General features: G+C 37.8%; 1 protein-coding gene across 3 annotated transcripts; it reads left to right on the top strand.

Moving 5' to 3' along the window:
• The first annotated feature begins 4 nt into the window (after nucleotides 1-4).
• Nucleotides 5-17,964, top strand: LOC127864851 (acetyl-coenzyme A transporter 1-like). Of its 3 annotated transcripts, XR_008042311.1 has the most exons (10): nucleotides 5-94; nucleotides 2,998-3,607; nucleotides 4,165-4,319; nucleotides 9,206-9,390; nucleotides 10,417-10,601; nucleotides 12,806-12,926; nucleotides 13,612-13,720; nucleotides 14,972-15,078; nucleotides 15,784-16,629; nucleotides 16,934-17,964. XR_008042311.1 is itself a non-coding variant. In XM_052404750.1 (9 exons), the coding sequence occupies exons 2-9, from the start codon at nucleotides 3,072-3,074 to the stop codon at nucleotides 15,946-15,948; spliced, it is 1,563 nt and encodes a 520-aa protein (XP_052260710.1). In that variant the 5' UTR covers nucleotides 5-94; nucleotides 2,998-3,071; the 3' UTR covers nucleotides 15,949-16,812. The 3 variants fall into 3 exon arrangements, 2 of the variants coding, with proteins under 2 accessions (XP_052260710.1, XP_052260711.1); XM_052404750.1 differs by lacking the exon at nucleotides 16,934-17,964 and having other exon boundaries at nucleotides 15,784-16,812; XM_052404751.1 differs by lacking the exon at nucleotides 16,934-17,964 and having other exon boundaries at nucleotides 5-141; nucleotides 15,784-16,812.
• The last annotated feature ends 46 nt before the right edge of the window (nucleotides 17,965-18,010 follow it).

The raw sequence follows: 18,010 nt of genomic DNA, 5'->3' as shown, positions 1-18,010 counted from the left end.
ACAACCTGACCGGAAGTAAATAATCACACATATGCAGCGTCAACCATATCGATTTAACGTCGACATTTGGCATTTGTCTTCTGGATTTTTAGCAGTAAAAGGGGTTTCCTACATTCTTTTTTTTAAATACCAGTCTGTGTGGTATGTATTGTCTTCTAAATGAATTGTTATTTCTTAGTTCGGAGTGAGCAGTTTTTCGGATAGCGTTTTTTTGGATATTGACTGTATTTAATTTATTTAACTATCTCAAAAACTTTACCTTAGTTTCAGTATTCCAATTTTATTTAAATAACAGCATTTTATATTATATTATAAATGAACATTAATGGCAACAACATGCACAACTCCAAATGAAGATCCATTTGGGCGAAGCAATACGAAGACTATATCCATAAAAACACATTAACCTTGTGAACAATAAATCCCAGTGCTTTCAAACAATTCCAGCAAAAACAATCATGTTTAAAAGTTATGCGCCTGACTGGAATAAACTAATGATGGCATTATGAACTCTTCACCAAAAGACATTTTCAAAGACAGTGTATTCAAACATCAATAGCAGGGGGTTTTCCAGCCATTTTGGGAAAAGGAGTCTGGTCAAATTGGGATTTTTTTAATCAATAAAAGAGGCAAATATGGCGACTTTTTTATCAACAAAAAGGACCAATATGGGAATTTTTATCAAAAAATATTGACACAACAGGTCTTTTCCTGGCCATTTGGGATAAAAATCTTATAAATTATGGTTATATATTGTGTAGGTTGTTTAAAAAATATAATTGAGATATAGAGTCTAACAATCATAAGTCATAAGACACTTTTTTCAAAAAAAAATATATATTTTTTTTTTTTAATTGGGATTTTTTGTTTTAATTTCGGTTTGGGATCGGGTCCGTTTGCTTTGGGATCGGGTCCGTTTTACAGCCTTTTTTACTTAGCAGAAAACCCCCTGAATAGTGTCAAATTGCATACTCTCCACCATCTAGTGAAATCCAGAAGTGTTGTCTTTTACATACTCAATTTATATTTAAAATAGATTCCAATCTAAATTGTATGTTGGACAAGTTAATGCTGATTTCATGTAGCAAAGTGTTAAATGATTTTTCTGTCATACTACAAAATATCAATAGCAAAACTATGATTACCGTAATTACTCTATGTTTTCGGACACTCAAAGTTTTGGGACACCCCCTTTTTTAGCAAAAATAATTATTTTTCGTGACTTTTAAATTTCGGACAAACGAGTTTTCGTCCATAATTAATGCCTCTAAGTTTTCAGAAGTATATTTTACTACGCTTTTTTACCAAATTTCGGTCCTGTTTTCAATATCTAATGACACTTCTATCATGGGGTTTTACAACCAGATTAACATCATAAAACATGGCAGGTGCATGCCTGGGGGCAACAGACCATTACATTTGCGTTTTTGGTAAATAACCTTGTATATTGGTATTAAACAATGGTTTCGCCCGATAGCATAAGCGTTATGACAATTACCAGGGGTAGTACCAATTAACAGTTCTATTATCTACCGCAATGGTACTACCCGTTCTCAGTAAAATAACTGTGACAAATACTAAACGCTTCAAAGTGCAAGTTTTACGAACAATGGAGGTGTTAGACAACAACTATCGGAAATGATCTAATAAAGAACTCATAGTTTGCTTTTTTTATTGCGTTCATTACAGGTTCATTCTAGCAAGTATCGGTACATCACATGCTCATCTTTGAACTCGTTGATCAAAGTACAACATTGTAGTAACTTTCTTTCAAATAAATTAAGCATTTAAAATTATTTAAAATGCAGTGCAAACATATATAACTGTAATTCATACTATTTTGCATGGTATTTTACAAGCGCGTGCTATTACCGGTAGTCGTTGATACAATTGAAGCTATTTTCTGACACTTCAATTTTCAACTCTAAGTTTTTGGACACCTGTATTTTGTGAATTTTTTCGTATCTAAGTTTTCGTAGACAAAAAAATTTATTATTTTTAAGTGTCCGAAAACATCGAGTAATTACGGTATAGTTCCTCAAATGTCATCCTATATTCCTAAAGCCGATTTATGAATTGATGATAAAGATCTACTTGCTAATGATTTCAAACCAGTTATCTCTTAGTTCCCTCACTTCTTTGCCATCTTTCACCTTTAAATTGCTTTAATGTCCCACTGTGATTGCATACTGTTAGCAATAATGATCAGATATAAAGGGGCACCAAGTGTTGCTGTGTCTGTGAAAGGTGATCAACTTGGTGCACACATGTCCCCTCACCCTCTCTTCTTGCATTTCTTCACAGCATTGATATCAGATATGCAACGGGAAATTCAGTAAATCTGTCCATGAAAAAATTTGTTACATCAAAATAAATCAGATGGGGTGTTATTTTATATGTAATGATGCGATGGAAATAATTAATAATTGGACCCTTTTGTTAGCAATTGAATGACTTAAGTGTATTTTTTGTAATTGCATCATTTATCAAACTGTGAAAATATAAAGAATGGCTTTATTGGGAAACCTGGTCAATGTCTTTCATGGCGTATGTATAGAAGGGCATGTGTGTAAGATGTGGCATATGTATGGATGGCATACCGGGGGGCGGTATGCATCAGTGATTATTTTCATTCAAAATCTGGCCTGGTAATTGACCCCATTCCCAGTGGAAAAAGTATATATTTTTCCCTAATAGGAGCTAAAAATTCCCAATAAAAGGTTTCCAAAAATGTTGAAAAAATACATTTTGTCAGCATTTGATAAACATGTCTGGATTGAATGTGTCTGGCTCTCTGTATAACTGTATATATACAATCATTTCTTTCATGACATGTCTGAAATGCTTTCTTCCATGGTACACTTTACAGAATGATAAATACTTCCTTTTCTGTGCAACACATATTGTTTCTTAATTAAAATATTAAGCTTTTATTTATTTCATCAATGGCTTGAAGCCTATATAATAAAAATTGTATCATTGTTTTTCCATTTTCAGACGTACAGTTCCAAAGGATATTGTACATGTTCATTAGACAAGCAGTTAGCCAATAGCAGATACATTGGGGGAGAATGACGTGTCAGATAAAGAAAAGTGAATTCAGTAATATAGAATATGTGGTACTGAACAAATACGAGCATGACTCAGAAACCCCTCCAGCCCCTAGACACAAAGGTTTGAAGGGTGACATTGGCAACATAATACTCCTTACAATCCTTTACATGCTTCAAGGCGTCCCACTCGGTCTTAGTGGGAGCATTCCATTGATCTTGCAGAGCAGAAAAGTCAGTTACGAAGAACAGGCCAAATTCAGTTTCATTGACTGGCCATTCAGTCTAAAATTGATATGGGCACCCATAGTGGATTCTTTATACTTTCCGCGATTCGGACGAAGGAAAACGTGGATGGTTCCAACCCAGTATCTTATCGGGATTTTCTTGATCTATCTATCAACAAGAATTGACAACATCCTTGGAAATGACAATGGGAAAGTGGGCTCAGGAACCATGGATCTGAATACGCTGTTTGTGGTGTTCTTTGTACTAAATTTTCTTGCAGCTACTCAAGACATATCAGTAGATGGCTGGGCCATTAGCATGCTTCAAAGGTAAGCCATCATCATCAAAACGCAGCAAATTTTTCCAATTCAAAAGCAACCCGGCCCCATTCCCAAAATGATTCAAAAAACCACTGCAGTGCAGGCTTGGGTACAATTTTATTAACACTTTCCTGTTCAGAAATGCATTTTGATGTGTATTCCTTAGAAAATCATATTTAATTATTAAATTCAACACCTTTATAAATAGATTCACGGTTTAAAGGATTAGTTAGTTTAAACTTATTCATTTAAGCACGATTGCGTGAAAAGCTTAAGGCTTTTTGAAATGCTCTCCAGTCCATTTTCTGTTAAGAACTGGTACTTGGTGTCTTTATGGGAGATTTGAAGAACGCTCCCACAATGGGGATCAAACCCGTGACCTCCCAGTCAATAGACGTAACCATATTCATTATGTCACTTGCACATTTAAAGGTTTCATGTCCAACCCTGAGATACTGATGAGCAGCAAATAGCGGAAAGGCTGAACAGTTCTATTCTTGTTGCATATATAGCCACTTTCACTTTTCTCCTGATTGGGTAAGGGTTAATAACACTTTCATTTGTAGACACAATGTAGGCTGGGCCAGCACCTGTAATGCTGTTGGGCAGACTGCCGGCTACTTCCTTGGTAATGTAGTTCTTCTGGTGCTCGAGTCTGCAGACTTTTGTAACAAGTACATCCGAAGTCAACCTTCCAATGTCGGGATAATCACATTTTCAGGTAAGCAACATTAATCAAAATTATTGTCGCTTCCCCCGAATTTAAAAGTTGTATTTTAATTGTCTGTTGTTATGCCCCCAGTAGGGTGGCATATGGCAGTTGAACTGTCCGTCCATCCGTCCGTCCGTCCATCCGTCCGAAAACTTTAACACTGGCCATAACTTTTGCAATATTGAAGATAGCAACTTGATATTTGGCATGCATGTGTATCTCATGGAGCTGCACATTTTGAATGGTGAAAGTTCAAGGTCATACTTCAAGGTCAAAGTTAAAAAAAGTCCAAGGGAAGTAACAAGCTTTAAAGGGAGATGATTTATATTTATCATTTTTCAGGTTCAGATAATTTTCACAAGGGAAGTAATATTTTTTTAAAGGATATAATCAGCAACAAAAATTCAAAGCGGCACAGTAGGGTGCATTGTGTTTCTGACAAACACATCTCTTGTTTTTCTTTTAATGTGTGGGGGTATTATAAACAGCTCTTTTGAAACATATTGTCAGGAGTATAAATTATTGTTGTCCAAAATGATATATGCTGAATGTTGTTTCTGTTGTTTTACAACACCCCTCTCTAAATTACCCACTTTATATTGTGATTACACAAATTGCATTGTCAAAAAATGATAGAGCCTAAATGCTGTTTCTTTCATTTTACATCATTCCTGTCTATTTTACCACTTTTAGCAGAGATCCTGGAGCATAAGACTTATTTTTCGCATGATGGGGCAGTTAATTTTTCTTTCGAGTTCGGGGCCGGTGTTTTGCCCCATTTCTAATCAAAAAAAGTATGTGTTTTTCCCAGATGGGACCTAAACATTCCCAATTAAGTCACATCGAGCTCTTTTAGTTGAAATTTTAGTATGTCGTGATTTTTCCCAATCCAAAGGGCCCCGGCCCCATTCCCAAATGGTGAAAAAATATCCGAGTTATCAAGAAAGAGAAGACACTTTCCGCTTGAACCGGACTTTTGTTTTAAAGAGACTTCATTTAAGCAAAAAACTCCATAAAAGCCAAAAATGTTGTCCCTGATAAGTTTGTGCAGACTGCACAGGCTTATCAGGGAGGACACTTTACACACAGACTGCACAGGCTTATCAGGGAGGACACTTTACAGACTGTACAGGCTTATCAGGGAGGACACTTTACACACACAGACTGTACAGGCTTATCAGGGAGGACACTTTACAGACTGCACAGGCTTATCAGGGAGGACACTTTACACACAGACTGCACAGGCTTATCAGGGAGGACACTTTACACACAGACTGCACAGGCTTATCAGGGAGGACACTTTACAGACTGTACAGGCTTATCAGGGAGGACACTTTACAGACTGTACAGGCTTATCAGGGAGGACACTTTACACACAGACTGTACAGGCTTATCAGGGAGGACAATTTACACACACAGACTGTACAGGCTTATCAGGGAGGACACTTTACACACACAGACTGTACAGGCTTATCAGGGAGGACACTTTACAGACTGTACAGGCTTATCAGGGAGGACACTTTACAGACTGTACAGGCTTATCAGGGAGGCCACTTTACAGACTGTACAGGCTTATCAGGGAGGACAATTTACAGACTGCACAGGCTTATCAGGGAGGACAATTTACAGACTGCACAGGCTTATCAGGGAGGACACTTTACAGACTGCACAGGCTTATCAGGGAGGACACTTTACAGACTGCACAGGCTTATCAGGGAGGACACTTTACAGACTGCACAGGCTTATCAGGGAGGACACTTTACAGACTGTACAGGCTTATCAGGGAGGACACTTTACACACACAGACTGCACAGGCTTATCAGGGAGGACACTTTACAGACTGCACAGGCTTATCAGGGAGGACACTTTACACACACAGACTGTACAGGCTTATCAGGGAGGACACTTTACACACAGACTGCACAGGCTTATCAGGGAGGACAATTTACAGACTGCACAGGCTTATCAGGGAGGACACTTTACAGACTGCACAGGCTTATCAGGGAGGACACTTTACAGACTGTACAGGCTTATCAGGGAGGACACTTTACAGACTGTACAGGCTTATCAGGGAGGACACTTTACACACAGACTGTACAGGTTTATCAGGGAGGACAATTTACAGACTGTACAGGCTTATCAGGGAGGACACTTTACACACAGACTGTACAGGCTTATCAGGGAGGACACTTTACAGACTGTACAGGCTTATCAGGGAGGACACTTTACACACAGACTGTACAGGTTTATCAGGGAGGACACTTTACACACAGACTGTACAGGCTTATCAGGGAGGACACTTTACACACAGACTGTACAGGCTTATCAGGGAGGACACTTTACACACAGACTGCACAGGCTTATCAGGGAGGACACTTTACACACAGACTGTACAGGCTTATCAGGGAGGACACTTTACACACAGACTGCACAGGCTTATCAGGGAGGACACTTTACACACAGACTGCACAGGCTTATCAGGGAGGACACTTTACAGACTGTACAGGCTTATCAGGGAGGACACTTTACACACACAGACTGCACAGGCTTATCAGGGAGGACACTTTACAGACTGTACAGGCTTATCAGGGAGGACACTTTACACACAGACTGCACAGGCTTATCAGGGAGGACACTTTACAGACTGTACAGGCTTATCAGGGAGGACAATTTACACACAGACTGTACAGGTTTATCAGGGAGGACACTTTACACACAGACTGTACAGGTTTATCAGGGAGGACACTTTACAGACTGTACAGGCTTATCAGGGAGGACACTTTACACACAGACTGTACAGGTTTATCAGGGAGGACACTTTACAGACTGTACAGGCTTATCAGGGAGGACACTTTACAGACTGCACAGGCTTATCAGGGAGGACACTTTACACACACAGACTGCACAGGCTTATCAGGGAGGACACTTTACAGACTGTACAGGCTTATCAGGGAGGACACTTTACACACAGACTGCACAGGCTTATCAGGGAGGACACTTTACACACAGACTGCACAGGCTTATCAGGGAGGACACTTTACACACAGACTGCACAGGCTTATCAGGGAGGACACTTAACACACAGACTGTACAGGCTTATCAGGGAGGACACTTTACAGACTGTACAGGCTTATCAGGGAGGACACTTTACACACAGACTGCACAGGTTTATCAGGGAGGACACTTTACACACACAGACTGTACAGGCTTATCAGGGAGGACACTTTACAGACTGTACAGGCTTATCAGGGAGGACACTTTACACACAGACTGCACAGGCTTATCAGGGAGGACACTTTACACACAGACTGCACAGGCTTATCAGGGAGGACACTTTACACACAGACTGCACAGGCTTATCAGGGAGGACACTTTACACACAGACTGCACAGGCTTATCAGGGAGGACACTTTACAGACTGCACAGGCTTATCAGGGAGGACACTTTACACACACAGACTGCACAGGCTTATCAGGGAGGACACTTTACACACAGACTGTACAGGCTTATCAGGGAGGACACTTTACAGACTGCACAGGCTTATCAGGGAGGACACTTTACAGACTGCACAGGCTTATCAGGGAGGACACTTTACAGACTGTACAGGCTTATCAGGGAGGACACTTTACACACAGACTGTACAGGCTTATCAGGGAGAACACTTTACACACACAGACTGCACAGGCTTATCAGGGAGGACACTTTACACACAGACTGTACAGGCTTATCAGGGAGGACACTTTACACACAGACTGTACAGGCTTATCAGGGAGGACACTTTACACACAGACTGTACAGGCTTATCAGGGAGGACACTTTACAGACTGTACAGGCTTATCAGGGAGGACACTTTACAGACTGTACAGGCTTATCAGGGAGGACACTTTACAGACTGTACAGGCTTATCAGGGAGGACAATTTACAGACTGCACAGGCTTATCAGGGAGGACACTTTACACACACAGACTGCACAGGCTTATCAGGGAGGACACTTTACAGACTGTACAGGCTTATCAGGGAGGACACTTTACACACAGACTGCACAGGCTTATCAGGGAGGACACTTTACAGACTGTACAGGCTTATCAGGGAGGACACTTTACAGACTGTACAGGCTTATCAGGGAGGACACTTTACACACACAGACTGCACAGGCTTATCAGGGAGGACACTTTACACACAGACTGCACAGGCTTATCAGGGAGGACACTTTACACACAGACTGTACAGGCTTATCAGGGAGGACACTTTACAGACTGCACAGGCTTATCAGGGAGGACACTTTACAGACTGCACAGGCTTATCAGGGAGGACACTTTACAGACTGTACAGGCTTATCAGGGAGGACAATTTACAGACTGCACAGGCTTATCAGGGAGGACACTTTACACACAGACTGTACAGGTTTATCAGGGAGGACACTTTACAGACTGTACAGGCTTATCAGGGAGGACACTTTACACACAGACTGCACAGGCTTATCAGGGAGGACACTTTACACACAGACTGTACAGGTTTATCAGGGAGGACACTTTACAGACTGTACAGGCTTATCAGGGAGGACACTTTACAGACTGTACAGGCTTATCAGGGAGGACACTTTACACACACAGACTGTACAGGCTTATCAGGGAGGACACTTTACACACAGACTGTACAGGTTTATCAGGGAGAACACTTTACACACAGACTGTACAGGCTTATCAGGGAGGACAATTTACACACACAGACTGCACAGGCTTATCAGGGAGGACAATTTACACACACAGACTGCACAGGCTTATCAGGGAGGACAATTTACACACACAGACTGCACAGGCTTATCAGGGAGGACACTTAACACACATGCATTAAGCCTGCTTTTTTCAGAGCATAGCTTTTATGAATATTTCCAGGTTTTCTTTACTTCTGGGGCCTGGTGTTTTTCGTCACTACGTCCCTAGTGTGGATATTCAAATCAGAGAGGACTGACCCTGAGGTTGACCCTGACCAGAGCATTGTGACAACCTACAAGCAGCTGTATAGGGTCATCAAACTGAAACCTGTTATCTCATACTGTGTAATACTCATGACATGTAAGGTAAAGTCTCTGTGTGATTATAAGAAATTAAAAATTTAGGGTTTGTCATCTTTGTTCATACAGAAAACCCATAATTGTTATATTCTTTTCAGTGAAGCACACAGGGCTCCCTGTGGCTCAAAATTTTCTTTAGCCAAATTAACCTTTTTATGTCTTAATTCTTATTATTTTGAATATTTTATGGGTGATAATGTAGAAAGCCTTGTAGCAAAATGAAATTTTGTGTAGCCAAATTTTCTTATTTGTAGCCATTGGCTAATTTGGTGAATGTCAGAGTAAGCCCTCATGTAGACTTATTGTTGATATACAATTCAAAATCAGTTCAAATGTAAGATTATATATTTTTCACTGCCATGGAAAAGTAACAACAATGGTATCAGCATCTATCTTTCAGTGTCAGTTACCACTCTTGACAAATGTGAATAGGTGTAGAAATTACACAAACAAAATCCATGCAAATAATTGATGAAACTACAATATAGCTATGATGATTCACAAATTATGGATCTAAGTCTCACAGACTTTATTTAGAGGATGTGCAAAGCTTAAGAGTTGTAAATATTGCTTCCATATTTTGAGAGTTTTTGCCCTTTGCTTTAACATTTTAATTAGGTCTGAGGCATATCTTGCAAATAATAGAAGGTATCTACTTAACATTTCATAGGTAGAAAGATATTACTGAGGTGATATCAGTGCAGAAAGACCATAACTCTTGCTTTCTTTATTGCAGATTTATTGCTTTTTTCTGAATAGTAATGCTGAAATATTATCAAGGGCATACGTGTGCCATAATGTACCAGTAAGGTGTCAAGATGAAATTTGACAGGTATTGGTATGGGTATTCTTTTAGGCAAGACAGACAACATTCTATTTTTTTTGTCTTTCAATGGACACATTGATTCTTGTAACTTCTTTATCACAGATTTGTATCAAAGCTTTGTAACTTCTGTATCACAGATTTGCTTCAAAGCTTTTTAACTTGTGTAATTGATATTGCTTTAAAGATTTATTACTTCTGTATCTCAGATCTGCTTCAAAGCTGCTGACACTGTGGCCAGATTCAAACTCATTGATGCTGGCATTTCCAAGGAAACCATTGCCCTGTATGCGGTGCCACTGGTTCCCATCCAGCTCATTTTACCCTTTGTCATAGCAAGAAAGACATCCGGTCCCCGGCCTCTAGACATCTTTTTGAAGGGATTTCTACCCAAGTATGTGAAAAAAATTTAAAATGTTGAAGGTTTGGGTGTAGAGTCTGTTTTGATGATAAGATCATCTTCAACCGACTTTCAAATTTACCCTCTGATCACTGGGATATAGGTTGTCTGTTTACACTGGGCGCGGTATGCAGCGACTGTTTACACTGGGCGCAGTATGCAGCCATGGAACATTGGTTTACATAAGTTGTCTGTTTACACTGGGCGCATTATGCAGCCATGGCACATTGGCTTACCGGTATATAATTTGTCTGTTTACACTGGGTGCTGTATGCAGCCATGGCACATTGGCTTATATAAGTTGTCTGTTTACACTGGGCGCACTATGCAGCCATGGCACATTGGCTTACATAAGTTGTCTGTTTACACCGGGCGCAGTATGCAGCCATGGCACATTGGCTTTATAAGTTTCCTGTTTACACTGGGCGCAGTATGCAGCTATTGCACATTGGCTTTTATAATTTGTCTATTTACACTGAGCGCAGTATGCAACCATGGAACATTGGCTTATATAATTTGTCTGTTTACACTGGGTGCATTATGCAGCCATGGCACATTGGCTTATATAATTTGTCTGTTTACACTGGGTGCATTATGCAGCCATGGAACATTGGCTTATATAATTTGTCTGTTTACACTGGGCAAAGTATGCTGCCACAAAAGAAAGCAAATTATGTCAATTTTGTTCCAAAAGTGCATTATCTGTGAGTAAACAAATAAAAGGAACACTGAAACTAAACATTTCAATCCAAACTACATGTAAATGAATATTGGAATTGGTTACCGGTATGTGCAATTCATACCAAGCAATTAAAGAAGACCCACCATTTCCAAACTAAAAACTTCACTACACAAATTTTCCCAATATTAGGATTGTGCATGCTCAATTTTCCCAATTGGTATGGTACTGTTTTTTTCCCAATTTGGCAAAAAAATCACTGTCCATGCTTCTTTGTAAAATATAAAGGTCACTATTCAAGATCAAAGTGTGTGAGTTACTGTTTCTGTGTTGTTACAGTAATGTGTTGTTTTTTGATCCGAGACTGTTTGTAATTCTCAGTTATTTATCACAATTACAAAATGATGTTGCAATTTTAATACTTCTTGATCCTCAGCAAAAGCTCAAAATTCATTAACTTTCAATTTATTTATTTTTGTGACTGTTATTGCTAAGGAGGAAAATAGTATCATATTTATGTTTAACACCTTTTATTGGTACCTTAAAAAAGGAATATTTGCAAATGTGTTGCTCAAAATGTGACTTTTAAAGACTCGCAGCATGTAAACAGTTTGTTTTTAGTCTCATGTATTACAGGGGTGGCGAAATCTAAAAAAACTATACTTGTCCATGGACAACCATTTCGGAAATTTAACTTGTCTGTTGCTGAACTACACTTGTCCGTTAATTTTTATTTAAATATAAACTCATTTATTTGTATACCTACCATTCTAATCAACCTTAAGGTGTACACCTTCACGATAAAATCGTGGCGAGTTACTTAGAAAACTGTTGATGGCAACCAGGTGTAATAATCGTGGAAATTGTGCATTTCATGCGTAGTATTGTCAAAACATTTTTTCATCGCTTCAAGCGTTTTAACAAAGACTTGTTGAATTAATTACACACAACTGTAAACGTTTTGTTTTATTCTCAAATGAGCATAAGTAAATGTGTAATCCGACAAACACTTCCGAATTTTAAAGACATTCATTGCCATATGCAGCCTAACTATCCGGCTATGCTCGAATTTGTATGAAGTAAACCATGAGAAAAAACTGATGCTAGAATTTAGCGAACATTTGGTATAAATGCATTTTAAAATTTAAGACGAATGTTCAATATTTAGATACAGAATTGACGAACAAACGAGTCTGTTCACTGTCTAACAGTCGGGCCGAATGTTGAAAATGGGGATGCTCCCGGTCTCAAATAGAATAAGGGAGATCACCGCGCAGGAGAGTGCCCGAATTCTAGCTTGATTTGCTTCGCAAATAGCACTGACAATGTAACCGCATGTCAACATTCGGTTTTGTAAAACTTAATTACAATGTATTTTTTTGTATTCCTCGACCCGACTGGTTGTCCACGGACAACTTAATTGAAAAAAATCAGTTGCCCAGACAAGCAAATGTAAGAATCGGGCAACTCGGACATTTGATTTCGCCACCCCTGTGTATGTGTTTGTATTCTCTGAAAGGTTATCGATGACAGTGTTCATGGCCTATCTAGTCCATCTTGCTTTCAATGTGATAGATGCGAAGGGAAATGTGCCCATGTATTTCTACATACTCCTGCTAGCATGGAATTGTATCAACGAAGTAAGTATTGATACATGTACATTGTATACTAGCCTTGCTCTTGTAAACAGGGGTTTTAATGCATGTGCATAAACTGTCCTCTCAGATTAGCCTGTGTAGACCGCACTTGCTAATCAGGGACGACACTTTCCGCCTCAACAGATTTTAGCTGAGTGTAGACTTTTTAACAAAAAATACAATAAAAGTGGAAAGGGTCGTCCCTAATTATCTGGGAATACACTTTACGCATATTCATTAAACCCCATATTCCCAGAACAAGACTCAAACATTTTTGGTAACGGTAGTTAAATTTAAAATGTGCGCGCACAGTTAAATTTCTTTTCCTGAATTGTTGTTTGCAATGTGTGCACACTAAATTGAAACAAAAGAAATGGTTGAAATTAAATTAGAGTTTATGCAAAGATAAGGAAAAAAAGAAAAAATGCATTTGTTGAAAATTCCTTTGTAATGAATTTAAAAACTTTTCTTTGTAGAATGTGATTATAAATTATGATTGTTGGTTTGCAAGTATTTTGCATGACCATTTGTATAGCCATGATGGAATTCTGTACAAATTAAATTTACCTAACCATGTTTTTGCAGGTATTTTACAAAGTAAGGTATTTGCAAAAAACTCCTTTTGATAAACATTCAATGTCTAGTGCATTTTTGTTAAAACATGCTTATCTATATGTTTTGTTCACAGGTGTTTTGCACAAGTTTTTTCGTGGCCAAAATGGCATTCCACGCCAAAGTGAGTGACCCTGTAATAGGAGGCACCTACATGACTCTGTTAAACACCATCAGCAACCTGGGTAAGTCTGCGAGTGTAGAAGTAGATTTTGATTAGAAATTGTCGGCTCAGGTACTACTTAAAAGTCCACTACAAAGTACCCAGGATACAGACAATATATTTAAAAGTACCTCAAGTTATTTTGCAAACCCGGGGTACATGGAATTATACTTAAGTGTACTTGGGGTATTCCTACCTGAGCAAACATATGACCAATTGAGCATGAGCAGTAGATTTTGAAACAGATTTTGATCACCAGAAGATGATAGCTTTTTACAAAATTGTATCATCTCCAGGTCTCCTCTTTATGAATTGAAAAAAAAAGATATACAGGATTCACAATAGCCTAGGGGTGGTAATTCCTCAATTCTTTTACAAGCCCTAACCTGTTTTAGGGCTATTATAACAAATTGTAAAATTAAAATTTTTAACTTTATGGCGTCTGATTTTGTTAGTTTTGCTCATACCAATTGGAATGTTTCACTGAACCTTTGTCATTTAAAAATGAATTTATTAAATGTAAGTTGATGAATGATGTTTTCAAGCAACAGCTGTTTCAGTATCTTACAGGCTTTATAGCAAGTGGTGTTCTTGTGGTGTTTGTTCTAAAAGTAACATTAACTTAACTAAGCAGTATCCTATTTGAATTATGACAAAGTCAAAACTTAGTTGACCTGTAGGTCCAAGTCAGAGGCAAAGTGAGGTCAGGTGATATTGGTGGATAGGAAATGGTTAAAAAAAGTGTGAAGTTATAAAAAAAAGTGTAACAACTGGTGGTGGTGGTGAACAAAGACGTAAAATCAACTGGAACTTTCAGAGATGAAAGGACCTACATGACCCTCACTTTATGCCTCCTGCATCAAGTCAGAGGCTTAACCCTTTCAGTGCAGGAACCGAATTTTAAAGGCCTTTGCAAACAGTTTTGATCCAGATGAGAACGTGGCGTCTCATCAGGATCCAAACTGTTTGCTATTCTGATAGTATTCTTTGAAAAAAATCGAAGAAAATGCTAATTTTAGAAATTCAGCAGACGACATTTTAGCAAACGACAAATTTCCCAGCATGCAAAGGGTTAAAAGCAATTCTTCAGATATTATATATTGTGTTAATTTAAATCAGGTCCTTACTTTTCCCCTAGATTGTTGTAATATTTGTATTGAGCAGTATTTTTGTTTTTATCAAATAATTACTTTGTTTTCAGCTTTGTTTTCTGTTGCTGTTTGTATAAACAGTGTTTAAACTTCAAAGGCATCTTTCACTGCTTGTCTTGCAGGTGATAGTTGGCCTGCCACTGTTGCATTGTGGGCAGTTGGAGGACTCACGTGGAAGTCATGTGACCAGGCAGGGATTAGGTCTTGTGACTCAGCATCTGGAGCTCAGGTATTGATTGTTTGGATATTCAAAGCACAAAGGCTTATTGAAATGCTGTTGTGTTTATTTCCTGTGTAGCACCAGTAGTTGGTGTGTTTTGGTTGAGATGGAAAGAATGGTCCCACATTGGGGATCGAACCCATGACTTCCTGGTTGCTAGACAAACACCATATCAACTATGCCATTGCACCCCTAAATTTCTGTTGTAATAAATAATTTGTGATAAAATATGCATTAATAACCATCAAAATTGTATGACATTATAAGTAATTAATGTAGAAGAAAGAATTGTTTGGTTTCAAAAGGTAGAAATTACTGTGATTGCGTTATAAATACACACTGCTCTTGTCAAAGTGTCATTTGAAGCCAGGCAAATCTTAAGGACTGTCTGCTTTTTTATGTCTGAAAAATCTGTTTTACCTTTCCTGATCAAAAGTAAACAGAAAATGGCTATATTCAATGCAACCAGCATAATACCAGAACATTCTACTAGTAACTCAGAGTCTGTTTAGGTTTTATGCTGTTTGATGCTAATTATCAGTATCATATGGTTATAAATGAAGCCTTTATAACTATAACAAAGTAAGAAAGGTCTTAAATAATTTTGATTTTCAAAGGTACTACAAGCGTGTTAAAGTTCGCATCTTAGTGGTAATGGGTTAACACTGGCATATTAACACAAAAATGCTCAAATAATTCGTTGTTATGTTTCAGGAATGTTCAGCTGCTGTTGGACATTGTGTAATAGCTGTTGATGGATTCTACATTGAATGTTTTGTGTGTGTGGTTATAGGTGTCCTATGGTATTTATGGAAAAAACACAAAGTCCGTTTGTTAGATGCCTTGGATGTTAAAGAATGGAAAATTTCATTAAGTTGAAGCGTTTGCTTAATTTTTTATAGGGCCTAGACTGGATTTGTAAAGAGATTTTCTTTTAACAAAAAAATCTGTAAAAGTGCGAAATGCACAGGCTAATCTGGAAGGACACTTTGTGCACATGCATTAATCCCAGTTTTCATATAATGTATCTTTTATTTTCTTATTATTGAGTTATCAAGGCCATGATATTCTTTTTGTTCTAATGATATCTCATCCACTTCCTAAAATAGTCATGAAAACATCACTAACGCTACTCATTGCAGTAAAGTTCCACCAAGTCTCAGGTGAATTATTACATTTGGCAATCTTTTTAAGGAATATACATGATGTTTAGCTCAGTGTTTTCGGAGAAAACCCGAGGTATTGTCATAGCCAGCTCGTCGTCCGACGTCCCCCGTAGGCGTCGTGCTAAAACCTTAACATTGGCTCTAAAATCAAAGTGCTTTCACCTACAACTTTGAAACTTCATATGTAGATGCACCTTGATGAGTTCTACACGCCACACCCATTTTTGGGTCACTAGGTCAAAGGTCAAGGTCACTGTGACCGCTAATATAAAACTTTAACATAAACCTTAACATTCGCTCTAAAATCAAAGTGCGTCCACCTACAACTTTGAAACTTCATACGTAGATGCACCTTGATGAGTTTTTCACGCCACACCCATTTTTGGGTCACTAGGTTAAAGGTCAAGGTCACTGTGACCTCTAATATTAAACTTTAACATAGGCTCTAAAATCAAAGTGCTTCCACCTAAAACTTTGAAACTTCATATGTAGATGCACCTTGATGAGTTCTACACACCACACTCATTTTTGGGTCACTAGGTCAAAGGTCAAGGTCACTGTGACCTCTAACATAAAACTTTAACATAAACCTTAACATTCGCTCTAAAATCAAAGTGCTTCCACCTACAATTTTGAGACTTCATACGTAGATGCACCTTGATGAGTTTTTCATGCCACACCCATTTTTGGGTCACTAGGTCAAAGGTCAATTTCACTGTGACCTCTAAAAAAATAAAAAAAATTGGACAAGCTTTCATTTATTCAAAACTGCACCGTAGCCGAGCGTGGCACCCGTTATGTGGTGCTCTTGTTTTGACACAATTGAACAAATGTATTACTCATCTTAATTGTTTGAGTGATATTGAAATACAAATGTTTATATATACACACATTTGTATTAGATGATTTTGGTTGCATGGCCAGTATCATTTATGTTCAGAATAATTTGATGGTGCTAATAAAAACTTTTGAAAGTAGAAGTGGCAATTCTTTGTGATTCTACCTTAAAACAATATATATTAGAAACATCCTAAATATTATATATTGGAAATTCAAACATATCTGTTCCATATTTTCAGTGTTTTGTGTTGCTCTGATTGTGTTTGTTTCAAGTTTCCCCTTTTCACAATTGTATGCATATTAGCAATTTTATGAAATTGAACACATGTAATTGTTATTGACCTTGTCTGCAAATTCAATAATTATCTACCTTTGTCTCGTAGATGCACCCATGTAGTAACATATTTGTATAATCAATGATTTTTCATGAAAAGCTCATTTACATCAGTTCTTTTTATATATGCAACTTATGCATTCGTCCTAAGTCATTAGATACTAAATATTGGCTTGATATTTTAGAATGTAATTATGATTGTTGAGAGATTTAGAACAACATTTCAATGTTATTAAACAATAGTTTGTATTGTTATTATGTCTGTAAAGTGCCTTTTTATAATAATTACTCAACAAACATGTTGTTCATAAAGTGCTAGTTATTTACTTATTTTCGTTCACATGTACATTTGCATTTTTGTTTTGATTGGTTTTAAATTTGGCGTGCATGCTTTTCTCTCAAAATTTGCCTAAATTATACAAAAATACATACACATGTGGGAAAGACAATTACATTTTTAATTTTGTTTTTTTTATCTTGATTTTACTTGCATCACACAAATACAAGTATTAGGTAATGGCTACTTTTTCAAGTTTATTTATATGTACATGTATAATCCGGTCTTGTTTTATTTATTTATTTATTGTTGTTTCATATATTT

Source organism: Dreissena polymorpha, chromosome 1 (genome assembly GCF_020536995.1).
Source record: "Dreissena polymorpha isolate Duluth1 chromosome 1, UMN_Dpol_1.0, whole genome shotgun sequence".
In the NCBI taxonomy this organism is placed as follows: domain Eukaryota; kingdom Metazoa; phylum Mollusca; class Bivalvia; order Myida; family Dreissenidae; genus Dreissena; species Dreissena polymorpha.
The sequence above is the reverse complement of the archived record's forward strand: the minus strand, read 5'-3'. Positions and strand labels throughout refer to the sequence as shown.

Coding starts and splice junctions, on each gene's coding strand:
- LOC127864851 (XM_052404750.1), top strand. CDS start 3,072: ATGACGTGTCAGATAAAGAAAAGTGAATTCAGTAATATAGAATATGTG. Junction 4,320..9,205: donor CGGGATAATCACATTTTCAG/GTAAGCAACATT, acceptor GAATATTTCCAG/GTTTTCTTTACTTCTGGGGC. Junction 12,927..13,611: donor CATGGAATTGTATCAACGAA/GTAAGTATTGAT, acceptor TTTTGTTCACAG/GTGTTTTGCACAAGTTTTTT.